The sequence below is a fragment of the Pyxicephalus adspersus genome, chromosome 3 (assembly GCF_032062135.1).
Source record: "Pyxicephalus adspersus chromosome 3, UCB_Pads_2.0, whole genome shotgun sequence".
In the NCBI taxonomy this organism is placed as follows: Eukaryota; Metazoa; Chordata; class Amphibia; order Anura; family Pyxicephalidae; genus Pyxicephalus; species Pyxicephalus adspersus.
The window spans coordinates 129,013,627-129,032,442 of record NC_092860.1 but is presented as its reverse complement, the minus strand read 5'-3'; the positions used below and the strand labels follow the sequence as shown (position 1 = coordinate 129,032,442).

Here is an 18,816-nt window from a genome sequence, read left to right as displayed (position 1 = left end):
CGCTAGATTTGTAGCCGCTTTGTAAATCCATTCTTGTTTTGTTGCTTCCTGCATCCTGTCTTAGTATTTCTAATAATTATTGTATAATAAATTAATTTATATCAGAAGAAAACATTTGGGATCCCTTATGTGTAAAGTCATGTGTTTATACTTTTGTTAAAAATAGAGTTTTTTTTAATATGGCCTATATAATAATAATATATAATAAAAGAAAAGTGGAGGTGTGGCTTATAGCAACCAAATATTTTAATGCTTTGTTTTTTTTCACCTGCACACACACTTAAAAAGATTAGATGAAATTTTACTGGCTGCTATGACCATCACCTTTTCTTTTCTGCATAACCGTAGGCCTATTATTTTTGACCAGGGTAATTAATAAACATGTTGCATTTTCTTTTTCATGTTGAATTGCTGCTAGTGCTGGCAGTTGCAATGCTGTACTTTGTTATCCTAAACTGGTTTTTAAATTGCTCTATCTGCTGCTGGTAATTATAATTTATCTGCAGCTCTGTGCCCTGTGTAACCTAATGACAGGGAAATACATGGATAGGCATCTTTTCATTTGCTGTGAGCAATAAATTTTACCTTTAATGATGCTGGAAATTCCAATACTATCTTCAACAGCAAAGCTCTATTTTTTTCAGGTGTTTATGATTTTCATATCATTTTGCAAGTCCTCATTCATTGGGGATAATTAAACCTGAAACTGAAAGACCTCTATTTATCCACAGGTCACTGCACACTCCTCCTGTGAACCTCAGCTGCGATCTTGAAAAATATCTTTCTTAAAGAGCTAGAGAATGTGATTGTTGGACTGTTTTGCATTCAGAGTCACTCTAATAGGCGTGTGTAGATTGACTCTGCTGCCTAAATTATGAAAGAAGCTTCAACTGAACGTGCATCGGAAACACTGGAGACTGAAAACCATTTATATATACATTTTAAAAGAACTATTAACTGCTTTTAAAGTATTACGTTTTTACTTGCCTTATTACAAAAAAAACAAAAAAAACACAAAAAACAAAAATGAATTTCACAAAGCAAGATTTTGGAATACCAATGGAATCCAGCGTTTGGTTAAAGTTTGCATTCAAAAAGGTACGCTGTATGTATAAATGGTTCTATTGAACGTTCAATCAGTTTTTTTTTCTTGAATGCTTATGATCTCTTGTGATTTCTGAAATGTACAATGTTACGATGATTTGTTTAAATGTTAATGTAATTTTTCTTGCAACCGTTGGATAAACAAGGAGACTATGACGACCTTAAGAAGGACATTTTTATTTTCTTATAAAATAAACCAATAAAATATATTTATTATATAAAGATAATATTTATTATAGATATTAAAAAAGAACAAAAAAATATTTCATAGCTTTAAGTTAAAGCTTGAAATTAATGGTGTTGATGAAATATTAAAAAAACATGCATGTCTACACAACGAACACAAAAGCATTTTTAACATATAGACAACTTGCCTGGCTAAATTTTAAACGTGAATGCACTATCAATAGATACATAATGTGTACTTAGATTTTCTATATCCAATATACCACATACAATCTTTTTTTAAAGAATAAATGGTAGCAGTGGCTTTGGTCAGCTTAAACACATATTCAGTATGGCTGCCTGTGCTTACCAACCTACCTGTAACTTTGTCTACCGAGTGGTATTAGAACACCTTTCCAAACAAGGGTGTATGTGCTTAAGTTATTAAATCTGCACTGGAATATTGGTTGACATCCTGTATCATCAAATTATTTTACTAGCCATAACAAAGCCACAATACAATTTTAAAGCTTGCTATGAATACGTATGGGAGCCATAATTCTTGACCTACCAATTTTTATGTTCCTCTCTTTTTTTAATAAACAACAAGACCGGGTATAATAAATCATTCTATTATCGGTCTGCTTATATTTGAATGTATATTAAGAGAGTATAGCAGATTGCTTTCTGGACTGCTCCTTCATTAAAACTTAAAATGTAAAGAGCTACTTACACATTTACACACACATACATGTAATAGTTCCTAGATTTGTCCTGAGCTCTAGATATTTTTGAGATACTTGACATTGTCTCTTTTGGATAGATAGGTCCTTAGAAGTCCTCCATCCTAGTTGTATTTGAGTTTTCTTGTCCACTGAAACAGTAGAGTATTATATTTAGCCATGCTTTGCAAATACAGGCTTTCACCATGTGACTTTTAGGTTTATTGGTATCTGACAAATATGTGCCTCATAATTTAATTATAATGCCAGTAGTTAGTATTAGAGATAGATAGACCCAATTAGTAAAACAGGGCCAGGAGCAAAGTGCTAAATGCTAAAGCTACGTACACACGTCAGAATTTTATCGCCCGATAATCGGCATCGGCCAATTATCGGGCGAAAATCTGCCGTGTGTACAGTCGGTGTCGTCCATCGTCCGGACGACCGACCTGCCGGATCCACGGACGATGGACGACAGCCGATCCTAATGAAAGGGGAGGGGAGAGCGCGCAGCAGGGTGCCGCTCCGTCGCTCTCCCCCTCCCCTCTCCATAGAGCATGAACGGTGCTGTATGTACAGCACCATTCATGCATCGTGCACTCCCTTGTCGTTGGAAAGGATCGTGAAAGATCCTTTCCAAGGACAAAAATTGGAAGTGTGTACGCAGCTTAAGTTAAGTCTCTGTAGGAACCAATCAAAATATCTTCTGCCAATGGTTTGGTTGTGGGCAGTACAGTGATTAGGTCCCTATCCTTAGTGCTGTAGGGTCCTAGATTTGCATATTAGCTATGCATGTTTGAGTTTGTATGATTTCCTAGTTTTTGGGTTGGATTCTTGCCACTTATAAGGGGAAGAAACCACAAACTGATAAGTGATTTAGCTTCCACCCAAATTGACCCAAGAATAATGACACTAGATAGTATGCACTCAAGAAGATTTCAGCACTAAATATATGCATACCAAAAAAAATTCTGATTGGTTGCTTAGGATTTTGGCACTTTCCTCCATGCACTGTTTATTGAGTAAGTCCGGTAAAAATTAGTTTTAGAATCCTATTACCTTATGTCCAAAAAAGCACTTGATTATTACAACTAACAAAAATATATGCAACACGCTATTGATAGCATTTTTTCTTTAGGGGCCACAGATATTGTGTCACTGCCTTACATGCTCTACTTAAAGGGTTTTTACCTAAAAGTTTTCTACCCAGAACTTGCCAATCTTGGGGGCTTGTAGGAACCCCTTCTGTAAGCAGTTACCAAGAGCAGGTCTTTTTGGTAGCCATGTTGTCAATAGACTAGAACTTAAAAAAAGGCTTTGGAAAGTGCTGGAGGGGAGGCAAAGATCCCTGGTTGTATCATTCTGTACAGCTTCCCTCCATATCTCCCCCTTCGGTAAGCTCTATATAGAAAAACTTTTAGGAAGAAACCCCCTTTAATAATTTATTAGTTAAGACTTTGAACTATATTCATTAAACTATGTTTGAAAATATATTTTGTTATTTTTTTACTGGCAGTGAAGTGAGGGAAAATAGAGCAGAGAGTTATACAAATAATTCAAAATCCTCTAAAATACCAAAAATGACTAACATCCCAGTCACTTGCTGTATTTGAGGAAGAGGCAATGTAATCATTTTGGAATTGCATAGTATTTCACATTCCTACCTAAAAGTATAATCATAGTTGCATAGCTTTGGGTATGATGAATTACAGTTTTTCCTTTTTGTGAATACTGATTCACAGGGGGAAGAAAAAAATTACGGGTTGAGCAATTTTAATATGGTTAGACTGTTTACATACATAGTTTATAATCACAGTCAAAGTAAAGTTAGTCAAAGCTTAAAAGTAAGAGGCGTATTGCAGGGTTTAAAAAAGATCTTCTTGAGCCATATTGGATTTGTTTGTGTGTATGCAAAAACGTTATTAAAATCTGGTCTTTTAGTGGAATGTGACAGCAGGATGTGTGAATATACAGAATATGTCATTTAAATTGATTCTCATCCATTTTGTGTTCTGAACTAATATTTATAAAATTCCTATCGGTAATTTCACTAGAAAAAAAAATAATGCAATATTTAACTTAGTCCTGCAAACAACCTGTGTTTGCTTCAAACAGTCAATCAGGTTAACGAGTAGTTAAAAAAAATCAAAGATTTCCTTTTAACCTTACTGAACATCTATTTTCTGATTCAATATTCTCACTAGTGCCTAATATATTGATGGACAAATCCAAGGAATTGTATAACCAATGCTCTTCAACAGTTTTGGCTGGGATTATTATTATTATTATTATTATTATTGTGAATTTATGTTCAATTTAAATCACCATACATTAAAAGCAGACATTGACAAGTTCCGGTATGAAATGTCCAGTGTTCAACCCAGTAATTTTTTTAAGCTGGATTGGAAAAAATTCTAGGTGGGTGTCAGCCCCTGTTTTGTGATCCAACTCTAAAGTAACTACTCATAAACAGCCGGGTGGTTGTTGAAACGTTCTGGGTGGTGTGCCCAGCTAAAAGGGGCTGGTAAGAACACTGAAAGTCACGTATGTTGTAGAGCATCCCAAGAGTCTAAAAGCTCACTACTACTTAGTATGCAAATATCAGTTACTATAGTAGTTACTACTACTATTCTACTAAGTTGAACTTTGTCCCCTGTGCCTTATTGTTGGTCATCTAGTTGGCCCCAGATTGTTGTGGACCAACAGTAAAGTATAAAAGGCATAAGGTAATACAATTCTACAAGTCTACTCCATAAGTTATTAGGATCAATAGAATTGGTTAAGCTTGAGATGTTTTAGGATTTTTGCACTTCTGCGGCACTTTTAGGTATGGCCACTGTTCAGTCAGGAACCTCTGAATAGATTTTTATGTCCAGTGATGATTTGGAAGACATGAAGAATGATCTTAGTCATGGTCATGGTCTTTCAGTGGCTCATAACTGTATTGACTGGCACCCATTTATATTGGCAGCATGAGATCCCAAATATTCTGAAAATACAATAAGACAAATACTGTTTGTTCAGATCTTCATATGCCTGATCCTATGGGGTACATTAATACCAGTTGCTAAAAATTCTAATATAGTCCCCTCATGACTTATTTCCACAAGAGAAACCTCAATTATGTTCATAGTGTCCCTTTCGACTGCAATATGTGAGAAGAGACAGCTAGCTTAGTATGTGAGATTCTAATAACATACCAAATGGCCAATCTTTGATAAACCAAAATTTCATTTTCAGATTTGGTGAAAGGTGTCATTTTTAAGGCAGACCAGTGAAACATTAAGGAGTAATATCATCCTTTTTGTTCTCCATTTTTCTCCTGATTGGGTAAAAGGAGATTCACTGAGCTTCTGCAATGCAAATCTTACACTTTTACCCAATTATCTCTACAAAGTTAATTCTAAACTAAAATGAAACTGAAATGTAAAAGCAAAACTATCTGCAGTACAAAGAGGTAGTAATTATTGTTTTTACAATGTTATTTTCTTGTGTACTGCAATAGACTATAACTGTTAGCTCTCACAGGAGGTGATTCATTAGGCTTTGTTACCTGGTAATGTTTCCTTTTGGGTCATAACAAAAGGTAGAGATGGGAATTAGACCATTATTCTATGTAAAGGATTTATATTAATAATCCCTACAGCATCAAAGAGCTCCATTGTGATTCATTTCACCTTTTTTTTTTTAGTAGGCTAAAAAAAAAAATCATGAGCCAGTAGGATGAGCAACCTTTGGCTTTGACTGATTGCTGTATGCAGGACAATTATTTACTTATTCCAAGTCAGAATAGCACATAAACATTACCGTTGGTTCCCTTGAATGCTTATAAAGGTGTCTTTTTTTTCTTTTTCTATTTTTTTTATAATGTTTTACAGGACATATGTTTAGCCTTTTTCTTTTTTTGTAAATTGACTTATCGAGTATTTATGAAGCAACATTCAAAACTTTTTATTGTTACTGAAAAAAACTGCTGTAATTGCAAATGCTGTGCACATTTGATGAATAAAGTGACTTTTTTATGAAACTGTAATTTATTTGTGTATTTTACTTCATTGCCAGATAGATTTTATACAAAAATGTAAAAAAATCTTTATTAAAGAAATACTGTGACTAAGACTTTCTTAAAGGGTTCAGAAATGCTTAATGACTTCATAAGACTTCATGATCTGCTGTCAGTGCAAAACTGAGGGATAAAGAAATTCCATTTCTCACTAAAGACGAAAAATAAGTCTGCAGATTTGAGAGGCTTAGTAATAAGTCTTATGAATTCTGAAACTATATTATTTTCTGAGTAGCCTTAGCAAAAGAAAAAAAAAATAATATGGATATAATGTTTGATTTTCTTTTTTTCTGATTAATAATTAAAAGGGTAAATTACGTGTTTTAAATATAGCTGTGTGCTGTAGGTAGCCAAACTGCCCTATGTGAATGCTAGTTGAAGAAACTATTCATTACCACTGTAAGGGGAGCGACCACCCTTTAAACTCTATTGAAGGTGTGGTTCTTCTCCCTGACCTGAGGGCTTACTGAATTAGGGAAAACCCTTCCCTGAATATTTCCCTAATTGTGTATTCTGGCATACATCTGTTTGGTGGGATCACCATAATATTATTGATCCTTTGGAGAATTGTGTGCAAGAATGTGTAGCTGGATGCAAGAATATTTTTTTAATATATGCTTGGAAATAACTGTATTAGTTTATGCTTGTATGTATAAAAGAATATATATACCGTATGTGCTTTTTTGACCACAGGCTTGCATGCATGTATGTATAAATTGATAAAATCAGAAAGCTTTGCATTCCAAACTGCATTCAGCCATCATTAGTGTAATGTGTGAAAAATATGGCCTCTGTGGAATGGGGTTAAAAAAAAAAAAGAAACCATGGGCTTCTCTTGTTTTCTCCAGTTTAGTTTGCTAAATACACAATTAAATGCATTTAGTTATATCTGTTCAACATGTGCAAACTACCTGGTAATATTGCCCTGTGCTCTCTGCTCATCAGTTATCATTGCATCCTGCTCTCTTTGTGGACTACAGAACACTTTCCATTATGGTATGGAAATAAGGTGATAAGACGATGTTCTGTACTCCACACACTTCCTTTCCTATGATGGTTACAGTTCTCCTCTATTGATACATTACATAGCAATGTTACCCTAAGGCAGGGACTGTGTTACCTGCAGGATCACCAGGGCAAAATAAAGATTAAAAAGACCAAAAAAATCAATCACTAAAAACCAGTAAGCTGTTACACATTACATTTTTCTGAAAAACTAAATAAGTATAAATAAATAGTAACATAAATAAGGTATATCTGTCCAACTTTCCTTAGGCAGCAGTAAAATAAAAAAAAAATTGTGACCAGGTAGGTCCTTTATTGCAGAAGGGACAGGTAATAATTGCCTTATCTGCTTCATTTCAATTTTTTACAGTCACCTGTTCTTATTATATTGTGGGTACCAACATCTTCACCCATTTCTCTTTTGGGTTCCCGCCATTTTGGATTGGCCAGGTCAGTATGATGTAACTGCCATGCATGTGTGGGAGTAAATACCAGGGAATGCTGGGGTAATTACTTTGGTGATTGCGCTTCTGCAATGAAATAATAATGTCTGATTGCAGCTTTCAAATAAATTCACCTGACTGCATTCTATCCTGGGCACTGCCATCTTCACCCGGTTTTCAATCTTCAGTCACCTTGATCATTTTTTTTTTTTTTTAGAAATGTAATAAACTATCTTTGGCAAATAAGACTTTTTCATAACTATTGCTATTCATAACACAAATCTATATTTGCCTTGGGCAAGGAATATAATTCTGCATTTTACATGTTATATAGAATAAGTTAAAAATAAATTGGTGAGTGTTTTCAAGCAGCATTATATGATTACATGAATAATGGAATAATCTTTAGGAATGCAATAGGAGGTGAGCATTTCTTATGTGTGTGCATTACACATTGTTTTGTGATTTCACTCTCATGTTCCCATCATTTTCATCCCCCACCCAAACAGCCACAAATGTGATTACATTGAGTCATATTTCCTGACACAGCTAAGGCAAGCTAGTGAAAATATATATTAGGTTTTTGCATATCTTTCACCTTTAGACCATCAACTAGTATATATAGCATGGCTTTTTATATCAGTAGGCAAAAATCTAGTATAAGAAAATAGCTATAGGCGATATAAATGTACATTCAATTGTCTCTTATTAGTATTATTATTATTATTATTAATAATAATAATAATAATAATAATAATATTAATAATAAACAGGATTTATATAGCACCAACATATTATGCAGCGGTGTACATTAAATAGGGATTACAAATGACAGATACAGACAGTGACACAGGAGGGGAGGACCCTGCCCCGAAGAGCTTACAGTCTAGGAGGTGGTGTCCATGTGGCTTTGTTCCAATTCAAGGGATTCATTATTAAAGTAATGTTGAACTTTGCCAATATAATTCATGGGATTTGATGAACTTGATTTATTTTATGGGGGGAAAAACCCATTCAGAGAACATAGATGCCAAAGACTCCACAATGCTATGAGGTGTATTCTATCTGATCTGGGTTCTATTCACTGAATCAGCCCCAGGTATGCAGTCTGCCAGGTCTTTACATTTTTTAATGACAGTAATTGATTCTCCACCAGGGCATGTTTTAGTTAAATTCAGATTTGCTGCTTTATTAGTCGACCCCTATGCGATTTACTCATATACTAAATTCTGATTTATTATATAGGTATATGTAGTATACACTTAGCAACTACAGACCCAACCAGGTCCCTCATACTGTAGTAAGTTATAAAACACATATTTTATTCACATTTTAGGACAAGAACATGCATTTTTTACTATACAACCACCAGACAGAGATTCTCTTTTCAGTATATGCAAAACAGCCGTGATTTGCTGACATATACATGACAGGATACATTTTTGCAATGGAAAATTTTAATCCAGCCTCAAAGTTCATTTATAAGAAGAATATCAGAAAGGATTCATTCCCAGACATTTTTATAATATATAGTAACATAAAGCATTAGATGGTGTGTTTATTTTCACCATTTTTAAATAAAGCTTCTCATTTGGTTTTACATTTATACCCAGGAACTACTGTTTGGTAAGGAATGTTTAAATATTTGGAAGATCCTCAGTCACTTGATATGCACATGAACCGTTCACTGCACATCAGATGAGCTCCTGATAGGTTCCATACACACAGACATTGAAGGCAAAGAATGAAAACTGTGTTGGGTCTGGCAGCAGATGCTCTCCAGGTGCTAGGGGTGGAGAGATGCCAATATAGCTGCAGTCAGTGTTCATTTCAACAAAATGTAAAACAATGTTAGATGGACATTCCACTGGTTGCTTGTGTGCTTATATATTTGATGAAAATATTTTCTGCATATTGTACAAATGAGCCCTTAGTGGATTTCAAAAAATGCAAACAAGATGGGCGGATTATTACAGGACTGTAGAGTGCTAGGTGTGGAAGGCTAGAAGAGTACAGCACGAGCACCAAAGTCCTATCATTTGAAAACCATGCTGTTAGTGGCTGGCAACCAATGTGTGTATGGTTGAGTGAGGTTGGGTACCATTGAGATTGATATGGGTTATTCCTCTAATGGAGGAAAAGCAGCCATGCAGCTAGAAGCAAGGTTGCGCCTGCAGTAGAATGTTGTGATCAACTTTAAGTCTGAAATGACCCAAAGTTGGCCTTTCAAAATACTGCCCCTTGGTTAATCTTTGACTTTGTGTCCTAAACTTTAATTGTTATGCACTTTAGGCTATGCCATATTTACATTTTACATGAATTAGATTGTGTTTATTGGTAGTTGTACACTGACGTTACATTTGTGCATGGTAGTGACATTTATTATTAATATTCTTATTATAGTATTATTATTAATACATTGTATTTATATGGCACCAACCAGCTCCATACATCATATGGAAGTTGTAATTGTTAGATAGATGCAAGTAATGGCACAGGAGGGAGAGGACCCTGCCCAGAAGAGCTTACAATCAACAAAGAGATAAAATGTAATTCATTTTGGATGGCACCTCAACATCTTGCAAATACACAGATTGGAGCCTGATGCAGTGCCGTATTTATGTAATTAACACTGAATAGAATGATCCTGTATAGTCAGATTGTAGAAATATAATCTCTAAACATGAGGCCTTAGTGTGTTATATGGAGAATATACTTTATTACATTCATGGGATAGAGGACTGATTCTGAAAAGTCAAATACTTTGATATAGAAAACACTGTTGAAAATAAACGTTACTGATCTAATGGCAAAATTATCATTAGTATGCCATCTAATTTAAAGGGATTTGTTTGGTCTTTATTCTGGCAAATGTTCCCTGTCTGAGCCTGAGTAGGATCATTATTGGCTTAGAAGGGCAATTAAACTAATTCACCAGTGCATTAATGGGAGTCATCTAGGAGGATGTATATTTTCCTATCTGTAAATTCCCCGTAATTGTTTTTGTAATTTAAAAATTGTTTCAATCAATCATTAAGGACTTAAAATAGTTCCTAATAACATAGCTCAAACACCCTCAGAATCTTTTAAATTAACTTAGAAGTTATTTTTTTTTTTTTTTTTCAATATGGGGTTTATTTATGCCGTGAGTTGTTATAGAGACATTTTTTTTTAGGAATTCAATTTCATTAAGCTAAATAGTCATTGGACTGCACCATCCAGTATACCCTTGTGCTTACTGCGGCTACATAGAATTATTAGTCAGTGTTTCTTGATATTTTTAACACAAAGTAACCCCTTGGAAAAACTTTCAGGTCTTAGGGTAGCCCTTCTATAATTACTATATCCACAGCTCACAGTACCTTAGAGTGGTGGTCAGTAGGAAGAATGCCTTTTTATATTGCTGACCAGTGGAAAGGCTGCCACCCTTACAGATAACTACAAGCCTTAGCTGCTGGTAAGTGGAAGAGAATAAAAAAGCCCTTGTGTGGGTGGTCAATAGAAAAAACAAATATACACTGCTATTGGTAACTAGGTAGAAAAAAAATCCCAGGGTTCTTAGTTTGTTGGAGAAATGGAAATGCCACTCTGTTGGTGTTCAGTAGATGAAAAACAGGTGGTATTATTGGTTATTATGGGGAAATGTCTGGAATTACTGGTCAATAGGAGGCAAAAGGCACGGCTTGATTTACAATTCAGGACTAGCAGGCCCTACACTGCACATTTAGGAACTGACCACATTCTGATAGCGGGTAAGAGCACTGGCTTTTGCGGGAGTATAGGAATTATGTAATATCTACTGTATCCATCATGTTTAAAAAAAATATTGGTGTGAAAACTAGGTACAGTATGGTGAATATGGTTAATAAAAAGTTCCCCTAGTAAGTTTTTAAAGCAAAAGTAAACTAAAAACGAAGAAATCTCACTTACTTTTAATCCTGCAGATGTTTGATGGCACTGGTTCTTCTTGGGATCTGGTCCTGGGATTCCTCTTCATCCCGGCGGAATGCCGGGAGCCGTCATCTTCTGTCTTCTCTTCCGGTCTTCTTGCTCCATCACTGCATCTTGCACTGTGCAGGTGTGAGGTCAGGTGACATAGCCGCTGCGAAGAAGAAAAAAAAAAGAACCGATCTCACTGCGCATGCATGATGTCAGCATCTCTTTCCCCTTGGAGGAAAAGATGCCCCTTCTGCGTATATCCAAGATCAGGGCATGCACAGATTGAGCAACCAGAGCCTCCCGGGATGCATGATGTAGGTATCCCTATTTAATGTACAGTGCGGCGTAATATGTTGGCGCTATATAAATCCTGTTTAATAATAATAATAGTTCCTGGAGGCTCTACGCTCCTGTGGCGATCAAGACATAAAGGGACGTTGCTGCACCTATAAATACTGCACAAATAAATACTTTATATAGTATATTTCTGCCATTTTAGGTAAAGTAAAAATGTTGAGTTTAGGTACGCTTTTATTTCAAGATTTTGTGTATACAAGTTCTATTTACTTTTATTAGTCTATGAATTGTGACCCGGATAGGTCATGTCCATATTCATTATAGTTAAACATGTGTAGATATTTGCACAGATTACTTATATTTACCCATATGCTGCGTATATTGGAAATAAATGAGCGATAGATAAATAGTTGTGCCACAGTGTCCTAAATTGTAAAAGGGCATTTGCTGTCTTTAACAATGTTTATTTCACAAACCAAATTGTATTTTTTGGAATACTCTGGATGAAAGCTTTATTATAAAAAATGAAGGGATGTATATAGGTAGCAATTTAGTCGTTGAATCAAAGCATCTTGGCTATGCAATTGTCATGGACGAGGTGACTTGCCCTTCCAAAGATGACCTTTATCTAAATTCCAAGTGAACAATGAAAGGGGTCTTCAAGGACCAGAGGGACATAGAAGGAATGTGCCCTGAGGTTGCTGTAGTGTAATCAATACCTCGCAGCCAAAGGTTTGCTGGATTTGTAATAAAACTTCCAACTGACAGGAGGCACAAGGGTAATGACTCACCTGCGCCTTCATCTTGAACTCAGCTCTGGTGCCTTCATCTCTTCTGTTCTCAGGTCTGTTTGATAACAATCAGATCCCTTTTCTAGGCATTCCTCCAGGTAAAAAGGTGTAGCCATCTGCTGATCTGTGTATGCGTTATCCTCCCTGGTACAAATAGGAGAACAGTGGTATATGTTATAAAGAAAGGTGCTGACCCCAGACTGAAGCTTTTATCTACCCTTCTCTTTGTGATGAAAGAACAACACTAGAAGCCATTAAGGAATTTCAGAAGCTTGTTGATTCCTGAATACAACTTAGCAGTTGCTAATGAACATGCAAACGACTACTCATGATCTCAAACAGTAAAAGGTGCAATGTGAATACTCAACAATCAAAGAGCAAAAATAAATTAAAAACATTGGGAGAAGTGTATTTAAACATCTCAGTGTTATCAGCGTATGTTCTAGCTTAAACATCTGGCTTATTTAATAAGATGTTACAGGGTAATGGTGACATAAAAACACCCACCAACCCACAGCATCTGATGTGAACTTTTACCATTGATGGTTGTTTTATAAATTATGTAATATGGGGGCAAATACTGTTGTTGCTTTTGTATAAAGCATATGCATACATTTGTGGGTGGTTTAATAACTATTTGTACACGGAGATCAATCAGCATGAATAAATATACAAATCCAAGATGCATAGAGCAGTGCCATGCCCTGGCAGCATTGTAGCAATCTAGAAGTGATCAGATTCATGAGATCCAAATTATTTACAAGGCATCAAAGAATAACGTAACCATTGAACAAAACATAGCAAGGAAAATAACAGGATGATCCTTGTTCAATTTTTTTTTTTTTGCCCTTAGTTGGTAATACTGTATATTGCCCTGTTTAGCATAAATGATGACACAGTTATTTTTGTGATAGTTGTGGATGAAGTCCTTTTTCTCAAGTGGTAAAGCTGTCAATTCTTTTTGCCAAAAAGCCTTCAGGTCCCATCATTTGTTGTGCTGTCTTGCATAAAATGAATTTTTGAGAGCTCCCTAAAAGGGTTCAGTGATATTGGGGTCAAGAGGCTATGATGGCCCCTCCAGCACCTCCACTTTTTCTGCTGTAGCCACTGAAAGGTCAAGCTGGTCTCGTGTTTTTTTTATTATTGTCATGTATTTACATACAAGGGTTTGTAAATTTAGGAATACATCTGTAAACAAATACACAAAGACATATGTCCTAAGTACACAGTACTGTTAATCTGCTATTTTTAGAAATGTTCACAACATCCCTTTGTTGAAACAATCCTTTGTGTCTGTGTCAGAAACTTTTTCCACCTTATTGGAGGTAAATGCTATGTGTGTGTCAGCGGAGTTTATTACCTGATTGCGTTTGGTATTTCATATAGTTAAAGGGGTAGGTGCACAGAAAGTTAATAATACTATTTAGAAAGAAAACATATATATTATATATATATTTGCCTTGTGACATAAAGTTCACCCATTGCTTTAGACAAACAGGCAAAATACCCAGGGATACATTAATGCTTGGGGGTCCATCGGTTCACTGTAGTAAAACAGAACACATGAAACAGAGATGCAGAAAAATATACTATGTGTTCATCATGGACCCTGCAGCATTGGCTGCAAATTTTCGCATGTCGCTTTTAGTAAACGCAAAGCTGAACAGTATTCTTTCATCTCCGCTCCTATTCCAAATGTAAGTCGAAGGAGATCCAAAAAGCTGAGCTAAAGGGATTTTTTTCACTCTGCGGATAGAAAATCTATTGTGATGACTTACCTTGAATTTGCCATAAAGCTTTTGATCTTAGGGTGAATTTCTCTCTGGAGGGATATTTTTTTGCCTCTTACCGAAATTCAAATAGTGTATTCCCACTCCGGAGCATATCTTGTCATTTTGAAATTATTACAAGTACGTTTTCTATTTTTGTTGTAGTCAGAAAATCACAATTTGATTGCCTTGGAAAGTACATGATTAGAAACAGGAAGGAGGAAGCCATGCCTTGTGCGTTTGCAGAAAATGCAATTCCAAACTGTTGACCCGCTGGATGAAATGTGACAACTAGCTAACCATCATTAGTTTAATTTCCTTGCTGCTAGTTTCAGTCCCGCTATTAGAAAGTCATGCATTGCAGAAGCCCTCCAGCCACAGAGCACTAAAGCAGAAACACTTCATCAAATGAACATATTTGATATCAGGAAACTGTGGGCAAACATTATGTTATTGCGCGAGGCATCCTATTATTTGTTTTTTTTTTTTTTTTAAAAGACTTTTAGATAAGTGTCAGATCCAATCGGGAAATTAATACTGGCAAGCACATACACATACGTATGTATACACAAAAACATTACTCTTTGGGCTATTGCATAGACTACAATTTACAGCCTAGGTTTTCCAGGGGTGAGACACAAATGCCCACACCTTGTTCTGCCCTCCAGCTTTATTGTTTCTACTTTTATCTCTGCATACCTGGGTCTAAACTGTCTATTCTGCCTACATCTTTTTGATAAAAATAAATAAATAGGTGACTTTGAGCACCTTCATCCCAGGTCCCATGTTTCTTTTATGATGCCCTATGTTTTATGACGTCCCATATTTTATGATGCCCTATTCTAAGAGGGAGGGATACAAGAAAAATTCCCTTTAAAAAAAAAGGCACACAGTTATATATCATAAAAGGGGCATATTACCCAAAAATGATACATTTTTGTAAGCAATTAAGTGATTTACTCAATTGTCATCATATTGTTAGAAAACCTGCAAATTATTCAAATTTCAAGGCACATCCAACAATATGGCAATGAGACAATGACCTAAGTTTACAGGACCTGCTTACATTATTTTAATTTTATTATCACGTGGCAATGGCAATATCTCATGAAAATATTGAGGGCAAGGCTATGTACGCATGTCAGATAATTCTCGCCCAATATAAATGGTCAGGCTCCTCTCTGGCAAGAATCTGAAATGTGTACAGCGGTGGTGCGAAGTCGTTCATGAGTCCTCCCTGACAGATCCATAGACAACCGATGGGGAACTACATCAATAGTGGTGAAGAGCACAGTGGGGTGCTGCTCGCTTGTCATCTCCTTGTCATCAACGTTCTGTGCATATGCCAGTGTGGTGCTGCTTGCTCGTCATCTCAATAGAACAGAATGGCGCTGTTTGTATAGAGTGTGTTCATTTGTCTGTTACCTTTTTGTTGCTGGAAACGTACTCAAAATACTGAATGTGTATATGTTGCATAAGGCATGAAGAGTATTGCCATATGCACACTATCTGATTTGCACTTCGGATTCAATTTCCCATTCAATAAAATGTATTGTCAGTGTTTGTGCAGTAAAACACACAGGTATGATAAGTGGTTTGAAGAAAAAATAGACCAGGGTACCGGTGGTAAAAATGGATATAAATCATGCTGATTCAGTGTATATTTTTTTTAAAAGTTAACTAAATTCAAATTCACTAGAACTGCAGGCAGAGATCCTTGTTCTATTTTATCAAAAGTCTGCATGCCTTTGGTAAGAAAGTCAGAGAGAATTTGGCTCCCTAAAGAACCCTCACCTATGTGACTTGGATATCGATTAATGATAAGAAGTGCTGTCTGGCCTGTCTTTATGTCTTCAGCTATATTCTAACATTGAACTTGTGCACTTAGACATAGACAGTACTGGAACAATGTGTGCGCTTTGGAACTTTTCTAAACTTTTACATAGATACATAAACAACAGAAGGGATGAATTATATTCAATCAACGTTCTGTGCATATGCCAATTTTAATTTGTGAATCATGTAAAATAATAATGAAAACATTCTCAACGCTTCCCACGCTTAGTTTGCTGATTCTAGTGATTTCTTTTTTTTTGCTTTTATCAAGTAATGTGATATATGTGGTGTAGGAGGCAGGAAGGATGACATCTAGTCTATGGATAGCTCCTAGAAAAAAAAAAACAAATGGGAATGGGTCACACATATAAAGTTAATCATCACTTTGACTGTTCAGTCCTCCCTGACTCATCAATTAACCCTAAATACCTTTCCATGATAAGCAATTCAGCCCTGCCCAAAGCTTGCAGGATTTTTGAATTGTAAATTGGAAGCCTCTGGGCAGGAGACTGTCTATTCATGTTATCTCTAATGGTTTTGGCACCACCCATGCTATAACTAGAGATGGCAGTCTTTAAAAATCTCATCCTGCTTTGATCCGTGATCTGTTAAATTGGGCAATCATGGGAAAATCTGAAGACATGTAATCTGATTCACTTTTTCTTATTTGGTGAGGGTATGCAGACACTTTTTAGCAGTGTGATCTTTTTAACATATGCTGACTGTATTTTCATAGCCAAAGACAGATTAGAGAGGAATAAAGCTGTAGGTAAGGTCTCAGCTTTGGTCCTCCTACCCCTTAGATTGAAATTGCCAATAAGCACAGAAAAGCCACCCACTTAAACTATCTACATATGGAAAGCTAATCAGAAACTAAATGCCTACCAAGTGCACCTTCCGTTTTTTTTTTATCACCCCCCTTGCTCTTGATAAAATGAGTATATTCTAATATGGCTTAATTTAACTAATATTACAAAACATTGCAATATTTTTGCAATCTGCAAGTATGTTTATTGAAATCAACTTGTCAATAAAAAGAAATACATAAAGCATTACCATTCCATGTAATTAATTGTGAGGATATTAATTAAATTACAGTGACTAATGAGCCATTACTCAAGAAATGTTCTTCTATTCACCCACGTTATTTATGTACCTTCTCAAGCTTTTCACCATTCTTTAGTAATCTGCAACTCTTTGAAATGTGCAAAAAAGGGATTATTGAAGTGAAGTGAAAAAGATGCGATAAATTATGTTCTTCAAACGCACTTTTATTGTCCATATGGTATCCTAAGGGCTGGGTTTTGTTTGCCAAAATTCCAAAGAACTATTAGAAGGAAAAAAAAAAGAGTCCAAAAAAAATCTGAGACTTGAAAACAAAGCATTGTCATGACAAAAATGCAAATGACATTGTAAATTCCCAAGGGTGAACATCTAAAAAGGAAGTTTTGAATGTCTTCCAAAGCCAAAAGAAAAAAAAAGTTTACATATTTCTTAAATTTTCAGAAATGGAAAAGCATGAATTAAGAAAATGTATAGCAGGTATCTTTTTTCCTAAATATTGTCAGGACTGAAAAATTAAAGAAATATGAATATGACATATGAAATGTCCATAATAAAAAATTATAGTTTTCTTGTATAAGCTAGAGTGACTAAGGCTACATACACACGTCAAATGATTCTCATCCAATAATCGCCTCAGGGTTAGTAACGGACGAAAATCTGATGTGTGTACAGCGTTCATCTGATGTCGTTCATTGATCTGTCCTGGCAGATCCACAAGTGACATACGTTCATATTACAAGTAAAGAGGAGAAGATGCGGGGTGCAGCTCTGTTGTTTCACCCTCCCCTCCCCATAGAGCAGAACGGCACTATACATCTCCCGTTCATCTTTCCGTCTTTTTATAATTATTAATAACAAATATTGAACGTGTGTATGCAGCCTTTCTTCTATGCTGTGAGTAGCTCTAATAGACAGGTTGTGAATATTAGGAGATCAGATTACACACATAACACACATAAATGATTTAAGAAAGGGAAACACTACTTACCTTTCAACTACCGGATACAAAATGGTTAGATGGAGTAAAAAAGTGAAAAGGCCAATGCTGGACATTCTTTTTAGAAATCCCAGCATTTTCAGCCAAGTTTACTTATACCATAAAGAACCCGGTATTTATTGATTATTTGTAAAATGAAGATATAAGCAATAAGAAAATGTATAAAACATATCCGACATTTTAAACAAAGAAATATATTAAATTTTTTACAAAAGAAAACTTTACAGAATCTGAGTAATGTATTTGATATTCTTTGGATGGTAACTTTTCTTTGTTGTTACACCAATGCTCATCACATTGTCTTGCAGTGTCAGGTGTCAATGAGTGTTAAGCAGTCAAGCGATTAGAACTCAGGAAAAAAACCGAGGTGGTTTTCAATCTTCATTTTCTCAGTTTGACCTAAAATGAGGTCTGGTAGTTGTAGTGGAATTTCACTTTTTTCTTTTTCCTTCACAGACAAGGGACCAGGCACTGAAAGGTAAAAGCCCTACAGTGGTGAAGTGTACATTGCATTGAACAATTATGAAGACTAACAAATGTTTTATTGTGCAAAATCATCAATATTATGTAAATAAAATATTATAATATAAAATACGATATTTTTTATTTAAATAAAATAA

General features: G+C 35.4%; 1 protein-coding gene across 6 annotated transcripts in view; it reads left to right on the top strand.

Annotated features, from left to right (window-relative positions):
• PCDH7 (protocadherin 7) overlaps nucleotides 1–18,816 on the top strand; it is a 509,564-nt gene that overhangs the window by 29,419 nt on the left and 461,329 nt on the right. For 2 of the 6 annotated variants that reach the window (XM_072406352.1, XM_072406353.1), the window contains one exon: nucleotides 732–6,018. The exons of the other annotated variants lie outside the window; for them this stretch is intronic. In XM_072406352.1, coding sequence (XP_072262453.1) covers nucleotides 732–773 — 42 coding nt within the window. In that variant the 3' untranslated portion in view covers nucleotides 774–6,018. Of the gene's footprint in view, nucleotides 1–731; nucleotides 6,019–18,816 lie in introns of those variants that run through there. 6 annotated transcript variants of the gene reach the window in all.